The sequence below is a fragment of the Syzygium oleosum genome, unplaced genomic scaffold, assembly GCF_021117445.2.
Source record: "Syzygium oleosum isolate NSW1041296 unplaced genomic scaffold, Sole_v2.1 Sole_v2.05, whole genome shotgun sequence".
Classification (NCBI taxonomy): Eukaryota; Viridiplantae; Streptophyta; class Magnoliopsida; order Myrtales; family Myrtaceae; genus Syzygium; species Syzygium oleosum.
Genome location: NW_026607489.1, coordinates 2,707,164 through 2,722,550, shown reverse-complemented (window position 1 = coordinate 2,722,550; position 15,387 = coordinate 2,707,164). Strand labels below are relative to the sequence as shown.

At 41.7% G+C, this 15,387-nt stretch overlaps 2 protein-coding genes across 8 annotated transcripts; both read left to right on the top strand.

Annotated features, from left to right (window-relative positions):
- Positions 1–440: 440 nt before the first annotated feature.
- Positions 441–8,162, top strand: LOC115680880 (uncharacterized). Of its 4 annotated transcripts, none has more exons than XR_008816577.1 (10): positions 441–1,373; positions 2,175–3,335; positions 3,828–4,970; positions 5,141–5,182; positions 6,034–6,110; positions 6,611–6,699; positions 6,830–6,913; positions 7,049–7,150; positions 7,233–7,331; positions 7,593–7,634. XR_008816577.1 is itself a non-coding variant. In XM_030604716.2 (10 exons), the coding sequence occupies exons 1-10, from the start codon at positions 606–608 to the stop codon at positions 7,701–7,703; spliced, it is 3,672 nt and encodes a 1,223-aa protein (XP_030460576.2). In that variant the 5' UTR covers positions 441–605; the 3' UTR covers positions 7,704–8,162. The 4 variants fall into 4 exon arrangements, 3 of the variants coding, with proteins under 3 accessions (XP_030460576.2, XP_030460577.1, XP_030460578.1); XM_030604716.2 differs by having other exon boundaries at positions 6,611–6,695; positions 7,593–8,162; XM_030604717.2 differs by having other exon boundaries at positions 1,204–1,373; positions 2,218–3,335; positions 6,611–6,695; positions 7,593–8,162.
- A 530-nt stretch (positions 8,163–8,692) lies between these two features.
- LOC115680904 (probable inactive heme oxygenase 2, chloroplastic) lies at positions 8,693–14,939 on the top strand. Of its 4 annotated transcripts, none has more exons than XM_056311385.1 (5): positions 8,694–9,332; positions 10,027–10,250; positions 13,338–13,436; positions 13,526–13,675; positions 14,566–14,939. In XM_056311385.1, the coding sequence occupies exons 1-4, from the start codon at positions 8,750–8,752 to the stop codon at positions 13,616–13,618; spliced, it is 999 nt and encodes a 332-aa protein (XP_056167360.1). In that variant the 5' UTR covers positions 8,694–8,749; the 3' UTR covers positions 13,619–13,675; positions 14,566–14,939. The 4 variants fall into 4 exon arrangements, with proteins under 4 accessions (XP_056167361.1, XP_056167360.1, XP_056167359.1 ...); XM_056311384.1 differs by lacking the exon at positions 14,566–14,939 and adding an exon at positions 13,953–14,391 and having other exon boundaries at positions 13,329–13,436; XM_056311383.1 differs by having other exon boundaries at positions 8,695–9,332; positions 13,329–13,436.
- The last annotated feature ends 448 nt before the right edge of the window (positions 14,940–15,387 follow it).

Genomic DNA, 15,387 nt, shown 5'->3' with positions numbered 1-15,387 from the left:
ATGATTTTTTTAAAACTCGGAAATTATCATTTTTTTCTTTTTAATGTCAATGAAAATATATACAATTCACACAGCTTCAAGCAAAATCTCACATTAATTCGCAATCTCATTAAGCACTCGGATCTATATATATATATATATATATATATATATATATGATATTTTTTAAAAATAGTAATATATAAGTGGTCATTTAGTGAAAGGCGAATACACGCTTTCGCGAGTTTTTAAAGCCATTTTAAAGTGCACGTAATGGAAAAGAAATTCTCTAAAAACTTGATGACATCCGACCGAATCCATGATGTCCGAAGATAAAAACATAAAGAAAACAGAAATTTTTTTTATTACAGTTTTTCGATTTTCTTCATAAAAAAAATTAAACAAAAACCAAATGATTCGCATCTTCGCCGTGTTAATCCCCCGTCTCTCTCTCTTCTCTCTCCTCTCTCTCCTCAGGAGTCGCGAATTCTCCTCCCGCCACTCTTCCCCTCCTGCAAGAAAACGAACGAAATCTCCTTCTCCTCCTTCTTCAACCTTCAATCTTCAATCTTCATCTTCAACCGACTCGATCTTCGCTTTCTCTCTCCCTAGAAATCTTCCCCGCCATGCTTCGCCTGTGCTTCCGTCGCACCCGGCGCTGCTCTCGCCTCCCCCGCCCACGCCCCCGCTCCTGCTCCTCCTCCTCGGCTCCGGCCCCCAAGGATCCGATCGACGGGTCGCTAGATCCTCGGCGGCTGCACAGCGCTCCTCCCTCGCCGGTCCTCCACCCGCCGCCGTCCCCGCCGCTCTCCCCTCTCCCCGCCGCCGCCGCCGCCGCTCCCCCGTCCCATCTCGCCCGCAACTCCGCGCTCGCCCTCTCCGCCACGCTCCTCGCCGCCGTCGTCGCCTCCGCCGCGGCCGCCGGAGATCCCGATCGGGCGCGCGGGCGTAGCCCTAACCCGCTGTACTCGGCGGCCGAGGGCGCGGTCCACAGATCGGGGGACTCGCTGAGGAGGATTTACCACCACGTCAGGCAGACCGGGGTCGCCGCCGCCGTGCTGTGGCAGTCCCTGAGGTCGGTGCTCTCCTCGGCGAACCACGAGGTCCGAGTGGGGTTCGAGGTCCGGGTGGCCGCTCTGCTCGCCGACATTGCGGCTGCGAATGTTGGGAGGAGGGCCGCGATTGTCGGGGCTGGGGGCGGCAAGGTGGTGGATTGGTTGCTGGAGACGGTGGCGACCCCCGGCGTGGGGTTGGGGACGCAGGCTGAGGCTGCGAGGGCGCTCGCTTACTTGATTGCAGACCCGAATGTCTGCGAGGCTGTTTTGGGAAGGCCTCGAGCTGTGCCGAATCTGCTGAGGTTTATTTTTTCATGCCATCCTCAGCGGTCCAAGAAGGTGAGTCGCCTTTGTTTGGAGTTGTGAGTATCGGACCCAGCAATGTTGATAGTACGCATGGCTATTTTGTGAAAGTCGTTTTACTGATTTAGGAATCAAGTTTACTTTTGGCAAAAGGCTGTCTACTAGTAATGTGTAATAATTGAAGATAATGGGCGAATTTCTCAATTGCTTCATGTTTGTTTGAGGCTTTTGTAGAAAATTCAAATTTTGAACACTGAATCATATTGCAATACCTATACAATTTTGTGGTATCGTTCAGAGAATAGCATCGTAGATCAAATGAGGTTCCTTTTTCCTTCGTTGGAGACTTCTGGGCATTTTGTAGAAGTAAAATTTGGGGATCTAGGCAATGTCAAAGTAACCTTAGCCTATTCTGCTGCTGATACCTTTATGTACTTTACATTTTCTCGAAATTGGCTAGAGGCAAGATCAGAGGGACCCTTGGAAGTTTTTGTAGAAGGACAACAATGAAGAACTTTTACTAGTTGTCATTTCCAGAAAACATCTGGTTCGTCGCAGTTTGATTAGTATTTTTAGAAGAATATGTTAGATAGAGTGAGAGTTACATTGATGCTTCAACATGCCTTTCTGATCTATTTATATAGGTTAAATGTATTATTGCAGCAACCAATCGTTGCTTAGAATTATGAGGTGAAACCCACAACAATGGTTTCTGTCAGTTTCTTTCTTTTATATGTTTTGAATATTTTTTTCTTTGCACTCTGGCATTTTCTCTTGATCTTCTTGATGCCTTTAATTCATGCTTTGCAATTGATATATCACATTTTCTGCGAGCAGCACACGAGACGTAGTTCATTCGATATTTCTGATTCTTTGAAAGGTAGGAGCATGCTAGTTGCTGCAATAATGGACATTGTTACATCTAACTGCGATGATTTGGATAAGAAATCAGTTAAGTCTACCTTGCCTAAAAATGCGGAAATGAGAGATATTGCTGCCGCCATTGAGGTTATTGAGGAAGGTGCACTGCATATGGATGAGACCAGTGGAAATGAAGATGATGACAATGGTGATAGCGGTATGAAAGGAATTGGGATCAAGATCCTAGAAGGCACTACAGTTTTAGGACTTGCTAGAACTAATGAACCAACAAATCTGGAGCATTTAGATGCTGGCCGTACTGAAGGAGCAGGGCTTGCACCCAAAAAGTTGTCGTTGCAACGTACTTTTGATAATTCAGTAGCACAAGGCAATTTGTTATCTGCTGTGGTTCCTGGACTTTGGGATGATCTGCATTGTGAACATGTTGCCGTACCTTTTGCTGCATGGGCTTTAGCAAATTGGGCATTGGCATCTGAGGAGAATAGATTGCATATTCAAGAGCTGGATCAAGATGGGCATGCTGTCATGACTGCTTTGGGAGCTCCTGAGCGATCTGTCAGATGGCATGGGAGTCTGGTGGCTCGTTTGCTACTGGAGGATCGTAATTTGCCTCTAAATGATTCTGTTCCTGAATGGGGTTCAAGCCTCCTTTCCACCATATCTCAGGCAAGCAAAAATGAAGACATTTCACTTGCTCTGGTGGCATTATCCGCATTTCTGGTTTCTGTTGAAAGAAGCTCTGAGGTGCGAAGAGTCGTCATGGAGAAGGGGCTCTATCTGTTGAGAGATACTGTTAAGAGGACAGCTAAGCATAAACAAGTACAAGAAGCACTAGCAAAGGCACTGGAGTTGCTTTCTTCAGGGGACACTTATTTATCTCTCGAAGAGAGTCAAAGATGGTCTGCGATATTGCTTCAGTGGGTATGTGGGAGAGGGTCCTCGGATATAGTACGATCTTCAGCAACAAAGGTCCTCTCACGCATTCTTGAAGACTATGGACCATATTCTGTGCCAATTTCGCAAGGCTGGTTAGCTATCCTGCTATCTGAATTTCTGGGTTTCGGCAAAGCATCATCCCTCAAAGGAAATGCACAACCCAAGGGCGACAAAGTGAAGGTTTGGTTATGATCTTCATTGTTTGTATTCCATTCTGAAGTTACATTGCATTTTATAATTTACTGAAGTAGTTTGATCTTTTCAGGATGTTGTATGAGGACATAAGTTAAACCTATTAGTTTAAACATAATATTTATACTTCTGTATGCATTTTAGTCATTACTGTCTGCTCTCCATCAAACTGCAAAATAGTTGTTGCTGAAGGTGGTCACTTCAGCTGGTGGCGGTGTTTTCTTTTGATGAGTAATAAATGCATTGAAGAGCAGCAAGGGCTGCCACCCTTATAAAAAAATTATTTACAAGGAAAAGTTCCAAAATCTCTAGACGAGTATTAAACGACTTCCACTACAGGGCAACGAGTAAGAGTGTTAATCTTCTCGAACAAAATCCATTCTTTGGAATATTCATTCTTCTAGCTCTTGGTTGAGATCATTTCTTTGTTTACCTGGTTAGTGGAGTGTTTGTTACAATTAGAACTCTATTATTTTGCAGAATCAAATTGATCAGTCGAATATGCTTTCCGCTGGACAAATTGCTAACCAGTTGGCAGGTGCTGTTGTTGGTTTAGCTGGAAATCAGTTGGAAACGGCTACGGAATCTCTGGACACACTTCCATTAGCAGATCTCCTGTCTATGGAACCTTTTGTTGGACCATCTAAAAATCTAAAGAAAGATGCTCGCCCTAGAATTAGTGCTGCAGATTCTGCATTGGCGACCCTTAAAGGGATTAAAGCACTTACTGAATTATGTGCAGAAGATGTCTCGTCTCAGGACAGAGTAACAGAATATGGTGTATTACATTTGTTAAGGCGCTTTCTTCTATGTGATGATTATGAGAAACTTGCCGCTATTGAAGCATATGATGCATCAAGAGCCACGGAAGTTGCACAGAGGGTCTCAGATGCTCCTGCAGAATCGTCACTTCCAGAAAAGAATGAATCGTCTAATGTTCGAGTGCCACCTACTGGTCTCATTCGGAAGCATGCAGCTCGTTTTTTGACCATCCTTTCACTTCTACCAAAAGTCCGGGAGGTCATTGCAAAAGATGATACTTGGTGTAGATGGCTTGAAGATTGTGCCAATGGGAAAATTCCAGGTTGCAATGACCTTAAATTACAGAGCTATGCTAGGGCAACACTGTTGAATGTGCTTTGCAATGACCAGGCGGATAAAGACGATTCCAGTGTCTCTGGCAATGCAGGTGGAAGCACCATATGTCCTCATTACGATGACATGATATTTCTAATCAATCCTGAACTGCCCCACTGGAAGTGTTTGAAAAGGACAGGTAGAGATGCTGTTCCTGATAGTAAATCATCTGTGGCTGGTCCTAATTCTGAGAATTTCGAGGACTCACCTGGGAAAGGGGCTTCCGATGAGGAGATCTTGTCAAGATCTGGCGATGTATCTCACAATGGCTTAAACTCAGAACTACCTCCATTAGATGTTGTTTTTGTTCATGGCTTGCGAGGAGGGCCTTACAAGACATGGCGCATAGCAGACGACAAAACTTCAACAAAGTCTGGCTTGGTTGAGAGGATTGATCAGGAAGCAGGGATGCAAGGAACGTTCTGGCCAGCTGAATGGCTCTCTACTGATTTCCCTGAAGCGCGTCTCTTTACTCTCAAATACAAGGTTTGTGCTAGATATACAAATAGTTAATGCTTTCCAGCTTTCCATTTTATAGGGGTAATTTTTTTAAGCTTCATCGTAGATCTTTCTCTTGCAACTAAGAGTTCTGAAGGTCCCTCTCAACTTGGAAAGTTTTTGTGATATATAACTGAAAATTCCAATATTATGTGCAGACAAATCTTACCCAGTGGTCTGGAGCTACCCTCCCTCTTCAGGTCTGTTCCTTAACTTAAGAGTATCTTCATTTTGGTAGGTCTTTTATTTTTCAGTCTCTGAGTAAGGAACTTTTCCTTGTTCATGAATTGTTCTTTTGTCTTCTTTTTAATTAAGCAAGAAAGGACAAAAAAAAAAAATTTACAAGGTATTAACAGAAGATTTCTACAATTCTTTCTTCTTTTTTACTAATGCTAAGTATATAAAGGTTAGCTTACAATATCCGTATTCTAAGTGATGTGGCAGGCTGCAAGGGCAAACAAACAAGTGGGCCGTTTATAATACCCAGTAAACGATTACATTACTTAGTGTACCAATTTTGTAAACCAGTATTAATGTACCCGATATATTGTTTCTTTCTATCGGTATATTGGTTCTGGCTGAAAATTTAAAGGAGAGTTTTCTATCATATCCCATTCTCAATAAGGAGAAGTCAGCAGTGTGTGGTTTTTCTGTATCCCAAAACCACAGCACTAATAGCCTATTGTGTGCTTTGTAAGAATGGATTACAAGAGTATTATGATATTAGGAGCTATATTCCAATACCTCAGCTCATTTAATTATGTGTATTATCATATATTTTTCTTTGTCCGCTAGGTAGTGTTTGTGAATTTCTTTCTAGCATCTGCAGTGTGGTATAGTATATATTTTATTCTGAAGTGTATAATAAAATCAAAGAAAGTAATCTGCTATCAAAGTAAAATTATGTTAATCCTGAATCACTCATGGAGTTAAATTTGCTGTTCGTCATCATTTTTCAGTTTTTAAATACTCTTGTTGGCTTCTGTATGCACAAATGCTATCAACTGGAGCTAATGCAGCATCTGTCCGATTTTCTTGTTTTTATGACCAGGAAGTGAGCTCCATGCTTTTGCAGAAGCTTGTTGCTGCCGGTATTGGGGATCGTCCTGTTGTGTTCATAACTCACAGGTATGTTTCATTCTAATAGGCATTGGCTCTTTTTCCTCATCGACTTGGCATTTGTATCTGTTTTTAGAGCTCTAACGTGAAATCCCTTTTTTTCCTCCTGATCTTCCGCTTGTTTGGGCTGTTTCAGTTTTTGATGGTTAAATTTAGAACATGCTTTGTAGTTTCAAAGTTTTCATTGTGATGAGAAACTACTGTTTTTAGAAACTATCATTAAAAGAGTTTTGCGCATATGCGGATCAGAAAATGAGGGGCTGAAGAGTTTGTACTACTACTACTATCTATCTTTTCAGATAGATTCAGACAGTGGCTTGCTCGTTTTCTATTGCAACCACCTCATAAGAGGATCTCTTCACATTGCCCCATCACCCTCGTTGCATTCCACCACACGCACCATAAGGAACACAAAAACAAAAGAGGGGAAAAACAGTATTGATATCCTTATAAAGCCGATTGATTATACATCATGAAATCCTTCTTTTTTTTTTCTTTTTTTTTTGCAGCATGGGTGGCCTAGTTGTCAAGCAGATGCTCTATAAAGCAATGACAGAAAATATTGACAACCTGGTGAAGAATACTGTTGGAGTTGTATGTTTTGCTTTACATCAAACTGTGCTTTTGAAATCTCAGTTTATTTTGTTTAACTGTTCTTTCATATAACTTTGGCTTCCCGTTTCAGAATATTTAAATTCACTGAATAGTTTTTCATGTCGCTTGATCAGGTGTTCTACAGCTGTCCACACTTTGGAAGCAAACTTGCGGACATGCCTTGGCGAATGGGTCTTGTGCTTCGCCCAGCCCCAACTGTTAGTATATAACATTTTTAATATTTTCAAGGAGATTCTTTGTTCTTATACTTCTTGGTGCAGTCAGCTCTTTGTACTTTAATTGATCAGTGAGCTTGTGGATCGTAATGGCATCTTTACTTTTGCTAACTATAGATAGGAGAGCTGAGAAGTGGGTCTCCAAGATTAATAGAGTTAAACGACTTCATTCGTCAGCGAAACAAGAAAGGACTGCTAGATGTGTTGAGTTTCTGTGAGGTCAGTTTTTATTGACTTTGGACGTGTAAATGCTTCCTCTCGTGCATACATGTCTTGTATGGTAAATAGCACTATTTTGCAGACCAAGGTAACTCCAATTGTAGAAGGTTACGGAGGATGGGCCTTCCGGATGGAAATTGTGTCAATCGAGTCAGCATATCCTGGATTTGGTGAACTTGTTGTAAGTACTGCTTATTTACATTGTCCTCAATGCGATTTGTGCTAGTATTGGGATTTCTGTGATTGTGTTAGTGCACACTCTACATGGCGTACCTCTTATCAGCTCTGGATCTTGTTAGCTTCGTTTGACAACATCTGTTCTCATGTCTAAGTGCTACTATCTGGAACATTTGACTGGGAATCTGTCCAGACAAAAGAACTCTGGTTGAGTGTAAAAGTCAAATTCGCAGCTTGATGATTAGCCTTGAATTTTTTGTCACAGGTGCTGGAGTCTACAGATCATATAAATTCATGCAAACCGGTTAACCGTACCGATCCTTCATACACAGAGACATTGGATTTTCTGCACAAGCTGAAAGCCCAATACACATAGATGATCATAGTTAATTGAATTTCGGGGGATCTGATGATTTCTGCTGCTCGGACGGAAGCCAACGGTGTACCCAGAAAGTGCAGCTTGAACATCTGTACATAACAACACCAAATTCTTTTGTTCTCAATGGTGCATCTCGAGTGAGAGAACACACGACGTCGATCAGCGTCTCCACGTTCTGCACTTTGCAGCACACAATTCCTTTGTCAAGGTCGTCGAAAGTCGGCGTGCCAAGGTAATTCATAACCACCGGGGGGGTTACACCGACGGGCAACATGAAAGTCTTCATCCCCTTTTGTACTCCTCCCACGTTGTACATGTGTTAGTATCAGAAGTTTTCTGCTTCCTGTGATGTTAGCAATAGCCATGGCAAATTCGTGAGAAGCCTCTGCGCAGCATGTAACCCTTTTGTACATTAACTTTGTAACAGAGGATAAGGAAAAGGAAAGATTTGATTCTTGTTCATGCCCTGTGATACCGTTTTCGTTCTTCTTAAAATGTTCTAAAGTTTATGTGATGTGCTAAACATTTGAAAGGATGGAAAAGGGCGACAAGCGCAACAATCGAGAACCGTTACCCCGGAGCATTGTTATTCGAAATATTGTTCAGTAAAGAGTTTTTTCCATTAGAATTTTTTTCTCGATTTGGCTTTGTTTGATTTGTGAAAGTTATCGATCCTGAAAAGTATATTTCCAATTTTGATCATATAATGGGTATTTATTGTCGTTTCTGTCATTTTTAGAGGATACATTTGCTTTGCGAAAAGTGAATGAATTGAAAAATATTTTTCTAAATATGATCGTTTTTATTGTTTATAAAAATAAATAAGAATATTTCCATTGTATCCGGAAATAATCAATTATAAATTATTATCAATGATAATTTTTTCACTATTTTAAATAATACAAATATTATTTTTTGTAAATCATATATTTTCGCGTCATTTTCACCTCTATTTACTTTTGGCTGTTGGAGAAAGCCGGCCGAGGCGCTGCAGTTTTCATCTCCCCACCTTCCGTCCACCTCCGACTCCTCGGCCCGCCACAATGTCTTTGTGGTCGCCGCCGCCGCCGCCGCCGACCTCCACGCCGCCGTACAAATCAGCTCCGCCACCTCTCCTCCGTCGATTCTCATTTTCCAGGTCATGCTCCATTCCGCTCCTCCGCGACGCGAAGCGAGCGACGGACAGGCAGCTCTCCTTCACTCCTCGCTGCTCCTCCGCCTCACCGAGCGTCGGCACCAACCTGCCGGTGGTGAAGAAGAGGAAGAGGTACCGGAAGCTCTTCCCGGGGGAGACCGAGGGCATCACCGAGGAGATGAGGTTCGTCGCCATGAGGCTCCGCAACGTCGGCGGCAAGTACACGCGCAAGGTCAAAAGGAGCGGCAATAGCAGCGGCGATAGCGGGAGCGATAGCGGCAGCGACGGCGAGGTTGGGGATGTAGTGAGCGGAGAAGAAGAAGGAGGGGGAGGAGGGGGAGAGGACGTGGAAGGCGGATTGTCGTCGGAAGGCGGCGAGGGTGGGGAGACGTGGATCCCTAACTTGGAAGGTTTCGTCAAGTACTTGGTCGATAGCAAGCTGGTTTTCGACACCGTCGAGAGAATCGTGGATGAATCGAGTGATGTTGCTTGTGAGTGTTTCTTTTCCCCTTCTCACATGGCATGACCCTTCATTTAAGCCTCCCGATTTATATTGTTTTCTGAACTCATTGATTCTGTCACTATTGGGATTCTAGTTTGGTAATTGACTAATTGGTTGCTTTTCAGTGTGTCATGGGTTCCATCTTGTGGACCTTGTAATTGGCTTCTGTGTAGATAATTACTCTGAGCTGTTTGAGGTTGCTGACTATGGTGGCTTGATAGATATATGTATACTTTGTCGGGATTCGGAGTTACTGTAAAGTCAAGAAATTTAGACTCCTGTAGATGTAATTGCTATCTTGCCCCTTTAATCTGGACCAAGTTCAAGTGATGTTTGAGAGGTTCTCATATAAGGGATTGCTTGGAGCACTGCCCTGTGCCATTTTGGAAATTCTCATAGGAAAGCTGTTTTGTCATGGAAGCTGGTGCAGTTTACATGTGAGTTGCGTGTATGTATAGATTATGCAGTTTACATGTGAGTTGCGAGTATGTATAGTCCATAATCTAGTGAGACCATTGCGTCTTCTTATTGTAGTTTGTACAGCGCCCATCTAGATCTCCAACTGTAGTGAACCATGTCATAAAGCAACATGTTACTTGCACAATGTATTAAAAACCATATTCATTTATACTCAAGCAGTTACTCTTGATAATTGCTCAACATTATGGTTCCTGTACTTGCAGATGCCTACTTCACTAAAACTGGATTGGAACGTTCAGAAGGCCTTTCAAAAGATCTAGAATGGTTTTCCCAGCAGAATGTTGCAATCCCCGAACCTAGCAATGCAGGGATTTCATATTCCAAGTATTTAGAGGAACTTGCAGAAAAGAGTGCCCCTTTGTTCCTTTCCCATTTTTACAACATATACTTCTCCCACATAGCAGGTGGTCAATTGATAGTGAACCAGGTAAGTTTTGGCCTAACTACTCTATGCGTGCTTTTAGCTACCTGCATCTCTGACAAGACTGATATTGCAGTACTTACACATTACATATTATGAAACTCTAAGTTTGTGCTGTTTAATGCTCATAGAATGTTGATATTCCATGTTGTCCTAACGATGAATCATTCTTGGCATGTACATCCTCTCTTTCGCTGTTTTTTTTTTTAATTCTTAAATCATAATTTTTGGCTTTATAAGGGTGCGCATGGCAACGATTCCGTGCCCAGGGACTGATTCTGCTCAGAAATGATTCTTTTTTATTCCGTGCCCGGGAATAATTTCTAAGCATTTGAAGGCGTTTGGTAACTGCCCAAAATTTCTATTCTTAGAATAGAAAAAGAACAGAAATGCGTTTGGTAACTACACAAAATTTCTTTTTATTAATAATAGTTTGATTTTTTAATCATTTTTTATCATTTTTTTTCCTTTTTTTCTTTTTTTTTCTTTCTTCCCCTTCCCTTCCTTGGCCATGGCCGGTTGCCAGCGCCGACGATCGGCCACAGGCCAGGGCCGGCCAGGGCGTCGCGACCCTCGCCGCCGGCCTCGCCTTGGCTGGGCGAGGCTTGACCTCGCCCAGATCTGGCGAGGCTGACCTCGCCCAGATCTGGCGAGGCTGACCTCGCCATCGTGACCCATCTCCCTCGCCTGGGTTGCGACGGCGAGGTCGGCCTCGCCATGGCTAGGCGAGGCCTCGCCATCGCGGCCGCGAGCCGCCCTCGCCAGCCTTGGCCTGTGGCCAGTCGCTGGTGGTCGGTGGCCGGCGGCGACCCATCTCCCTCGCCTGGGTCGCGACGGCGAGGTCAGCCTCGCCATGGCTGGGCGAGGCCTCGCCATGGTTGGGCGAGGCCTCGCCGTCGCGGCCGCGAGCCGCCCTCGCCGGCCCTGGCCTGTGGCCAGTCGCCAGTGGCCAGCAGCCGGCGGCGGGCGAAGAACAACAAACCAAGAGAAAGAAGAAAACCAAGAAGAATCAGAAATGGAAAAATTGTTCCCAGAATCAAGAAGCTATTTTTTTTTTGCTTCTTGATTTTGTTCCAAAACTGATTTTGGGAACAATTTTTTCCAAATTTGTGCCCGGGCACAAAGAACAAAAATTTTTAACAAACGGATTTCTGTTCCTAAACTGATTCTGGGAACAAAAGAACAAAAGTTTTCACTATTTGGCAACTTGCCAAACGGGCCCTAAGTATATGAACATTAGTCCTGAGTCAGTTAGGTTCTCTGGAATTAGTTCAACCTGTTTGAAAAATGAAGCAGCAGAGTTGAGTTTTCAGTCTTTCCTGAAATTTTACAGAATGAATATCGTCAGTTGGGAGGTGATGTGAAGTTGTCAGTGCCCAGAAGTCAGCAAAATCTCCAGTCATTCATAAATCGAATTCAGATTGTTCAAGGTCGAAAGAAGGATGCCTTTAGAAGTTATTAGATGAGTGTTTGCAGATGATTTTTACTCACTGGACCCTTCTACATTTTCGGACACGGTCTTATCTTTTTCTATAGTGTTTTTAGCTGATGAAATTCTAGATATGGTACATGCTTGTTTGTCATATAAGTGATACTTAGCAAAATACTTCAGGTGACTCCTATCACGAGCCCTTTTCATTTTGCTCACGAAAATGGGGATGGACGATGTTAGAAGGACATTGTGAAGATGATGTTCCTTGATGCATACCTTTTGCAAATGATATAGTGCTAATAGATGAAAAACCAAGCTGGAGTTATTGAGAAACTCTATCTCTGGAGGGAAATGTTGGTTTTCGAGGGTTTTCGTTTAAGTTGGTCCAACATAAGAGTATGTAGAGTGAAAGTTCAGTAAAACATAGAAGTTACCGGATGGTGGTATTTGGAGACCAGGAAGTCCTAGAAACTTCGAAAGTTGTAATACTCCAATTAATTCTGCAAAATGACAGAAAATGATGAGAACTTCCATATGGAATACAAGCAGGATGGATCAAGTGGTGAAGTGCATCTAGTGTCTTGTGCAATGAATCGACTCATATTTAAGGGAAAATTCTAGGAATAAGCGCACTAGAAGTTCTAATACTTACACTCAAAATGAAATCTGGTCTTAAAACTTTCAGTTATGCAATTAAGTCCTAATACTTTGTAGATGTTATGCAATCAAGTATCTCTGTTAGGTTCATTAGTTTTAAGTAAATGGAAAATTTGTCATGCCATTTTTTATAACTTTTTCTCCTTCGTGGCTGTGAAAAACTACTGATGGCTTCTAAGAAGACCAAAATGACATCATGGTACTTTTGCCCTCTTAAATGACTCCGTATGCCACTACATAGACCTGTACAGAGTGCAAATTCATCTTGGAAATCTACTTTGTGAATCATTCCATGTAGGTGCTACACAAAACTGATCTCATCTTCCAAGCTTTAACTTTTCATAGAGCACCTGGAGATTTTGAAATGGAGAAAAAGAAAAGTTAATAAATTGTGATGCTTTTTGAAAGATTCATGCACGTTAAAGCATCTCATATTGCTTTTCTATGGGGCTTCAATGAACATTTAATGTGCGGTCTTGTTCACGTCATGTCCCTGAAATTGATGGAATCAGAAAGTGTCAAATGTCCTTTTATCTAAATTAGCGATTTTCACGGTGCCTCTCTAGTGAAGAAATTTGATGGAATGACGAACAATGTGCTTTTTAGGAAGTACAAGGATTACCTTCAACCATATGAAAGTAGATGGACAATTTTGAATTACAAGCCAGAGTGCAGGTTTGACCTATGCCATTTTCCTTAGTCTCTTTCATGGTTACTGGTTCACACCCTGGCTCTTCTTTACATCATGTTAGTCCATCCCCTGGATGTCCATTCTTTATATGTTGTTTTTCTTTCTGGTACTTTCTTCATATTATAGTAAATATTGTAGCATCTTGTTTCAATAAGGTTTCTTCTATGATATAAACATTTTGTGTTTTCAGATGGAAAGGATTTTGCATGTTGCATGTGTTGAAAAATTTGAGCTCCCAAAAACTGAAATTTTACACTGCTTAACCTAGAGCCAACTTTCTTCAATAATATATATGATGTCTTAGGTCTCTCAGAAGATACTAGAAGGAAGGGATTTGGAATTCTGCCAATGGGAGGGAGATGTGCATGAATCACTGAAAGGTGTTCGAGAGAAGCTTAACATGCTTGGAGAGGTAAATGCCTAGACAGCCACATTTTCTTTTAATCGAATGTCAGTTGCCTCACAATAATGTATCGCGTGTTTTTTCTGATACTGATGCAGCACTGGTCGCGTGATGAGAAAAATAAATGCTTGAAAGAAGCAACAAAATCCTTTCGTTATATGGGCCAAATTGTGAGGTTGATCATCTTGTAAAGAGAAACGCCATCCCAAATTTCAGCCTTTTGGTGTTGACCAGAAATTGCTACTGAGGTTAGAAGTCTTTGTTTTCGCTATAATATTAATTCATTTCATATGACATAGCCGTTGGCTGTTGCTCTCTGTTTCAATATTTGTTCTGGCCAAGAAAAATTCAATAAAGTTCAAAAGAGCATGGTCGTATAAAGTTTTGCAACTTTCTCACATCATGACTCAACTGAGTAGCACATGCTTATGCATCATTGGATTGAAAGGGTATACAATTCGAAAAAAATGAATGCTTTCATTTTTTTTCTGGTGGGTTAGCCTAATTTCTTCATGTCCCCATCAGATGTATTCCTCTGTTGCTGCCTTCTCCAGGAGCGGTTAGTTAGTTCTTCTGTGGATATCATTTGATGACCTCTCTTCGCAAATAGAATTTTGCTTTGAGGCTTTAAGTATGGGAGTTCTCTCTCATGTACGGTTAACCAGAGGAACCTGTGACTGGATGCAACTTGTGGAGATGGTGTGACGAAGGATTAGAGAAGTTCTTACCATTTATTCTTGAATACTTTGTAATTTTGATTGTTCCAATTTTCCAACTATGATTCAAGCCAAAAAGAAAAGAAATAGATCCTTCGAAGTCGAGACGGGTTAGTTGACCCAACGCCAACCTGTAAATTATATGAGCAACACTAAGATATTAAGATTCCTCTAGTAAATCAGTATACTAGTTGATGTGACAATCTATAATAGCTATTTGAGCTAGTAAACCCATTATATACCCAAAATGAGTCTTTCAAGTTACTTACCAAGCTAATTTAGTAGAGGAGTCTTAGTACGTTGAGCATTATTGAAAAATATACTTATTCACCTGTTTAGTAAAGGAAATTGTACAAATTATATGTTTCTTCAGGATATTAGATGTTCCTTGGCTTATAATTTGAATATGTTGTGTACTTCAGACTATTCCAGATTTCCAACCATGATTCAAACACAAGGGCAAGGCAAAGAAATCCTCATATGTCGGGTTGAACAAGGTTGATGATGTGTGGGATTCAGATTGCTAGTCCCTGATCGGATGAATACTTCAATGCGATAATCGAAAGATTGAGATAGGACTGGATGCGATGCCATTCAACTGAGGAAATGCACAAGCTGTCATATGTGGGTGATGGTTAGTTAGTTATCTTGGCAGGAGAATTAGTTAGCAACATTGAGCTGATTTGTAGAGTGTAATCTGAGTTTTCAAACACACACGAAGATGTAATTCATTTGAGAGTTGACTGAAATGTTGATGATAGTTCATGGAGAATCCCACCGAGTTTTCATTCCGCTACTTCGCGAGCTCCTCTTTCTCTCCCTTGTTTTCTCTCTCTTTCTCGTCGCGGAATCTGCACACAACAGATGAACCGACCCGGTCCAAAATGCTTCTGGGTCGCAATCAGGTTGATCAAGTTTTTGCTGGATGAGAAAAAGCTGGCCATACCTTATTTTTCTTCATAGAGGGTTTAAGCGGGGAATCGGATCCAGGTTCATCTCAGCAGGATCTATAATTTTAGCATGAAACGTCATCGTTTTTTGTTTTCCTCTTCTTCTATATGCTCATATTGGCCGTTGTTAAGTGTTTCGGGGAATCTGGTACCGGGGCATGTGAACTCATAGAAAGGTCTGTTATGGAACCGAATATAGTTTTGACACTTCCTTTTCGGCCTAATTCAAAAAAATATATATATACCAACTTTACCTTAAATAACAATTTTGGCCAGAATTTTTTTTTGTCTCAT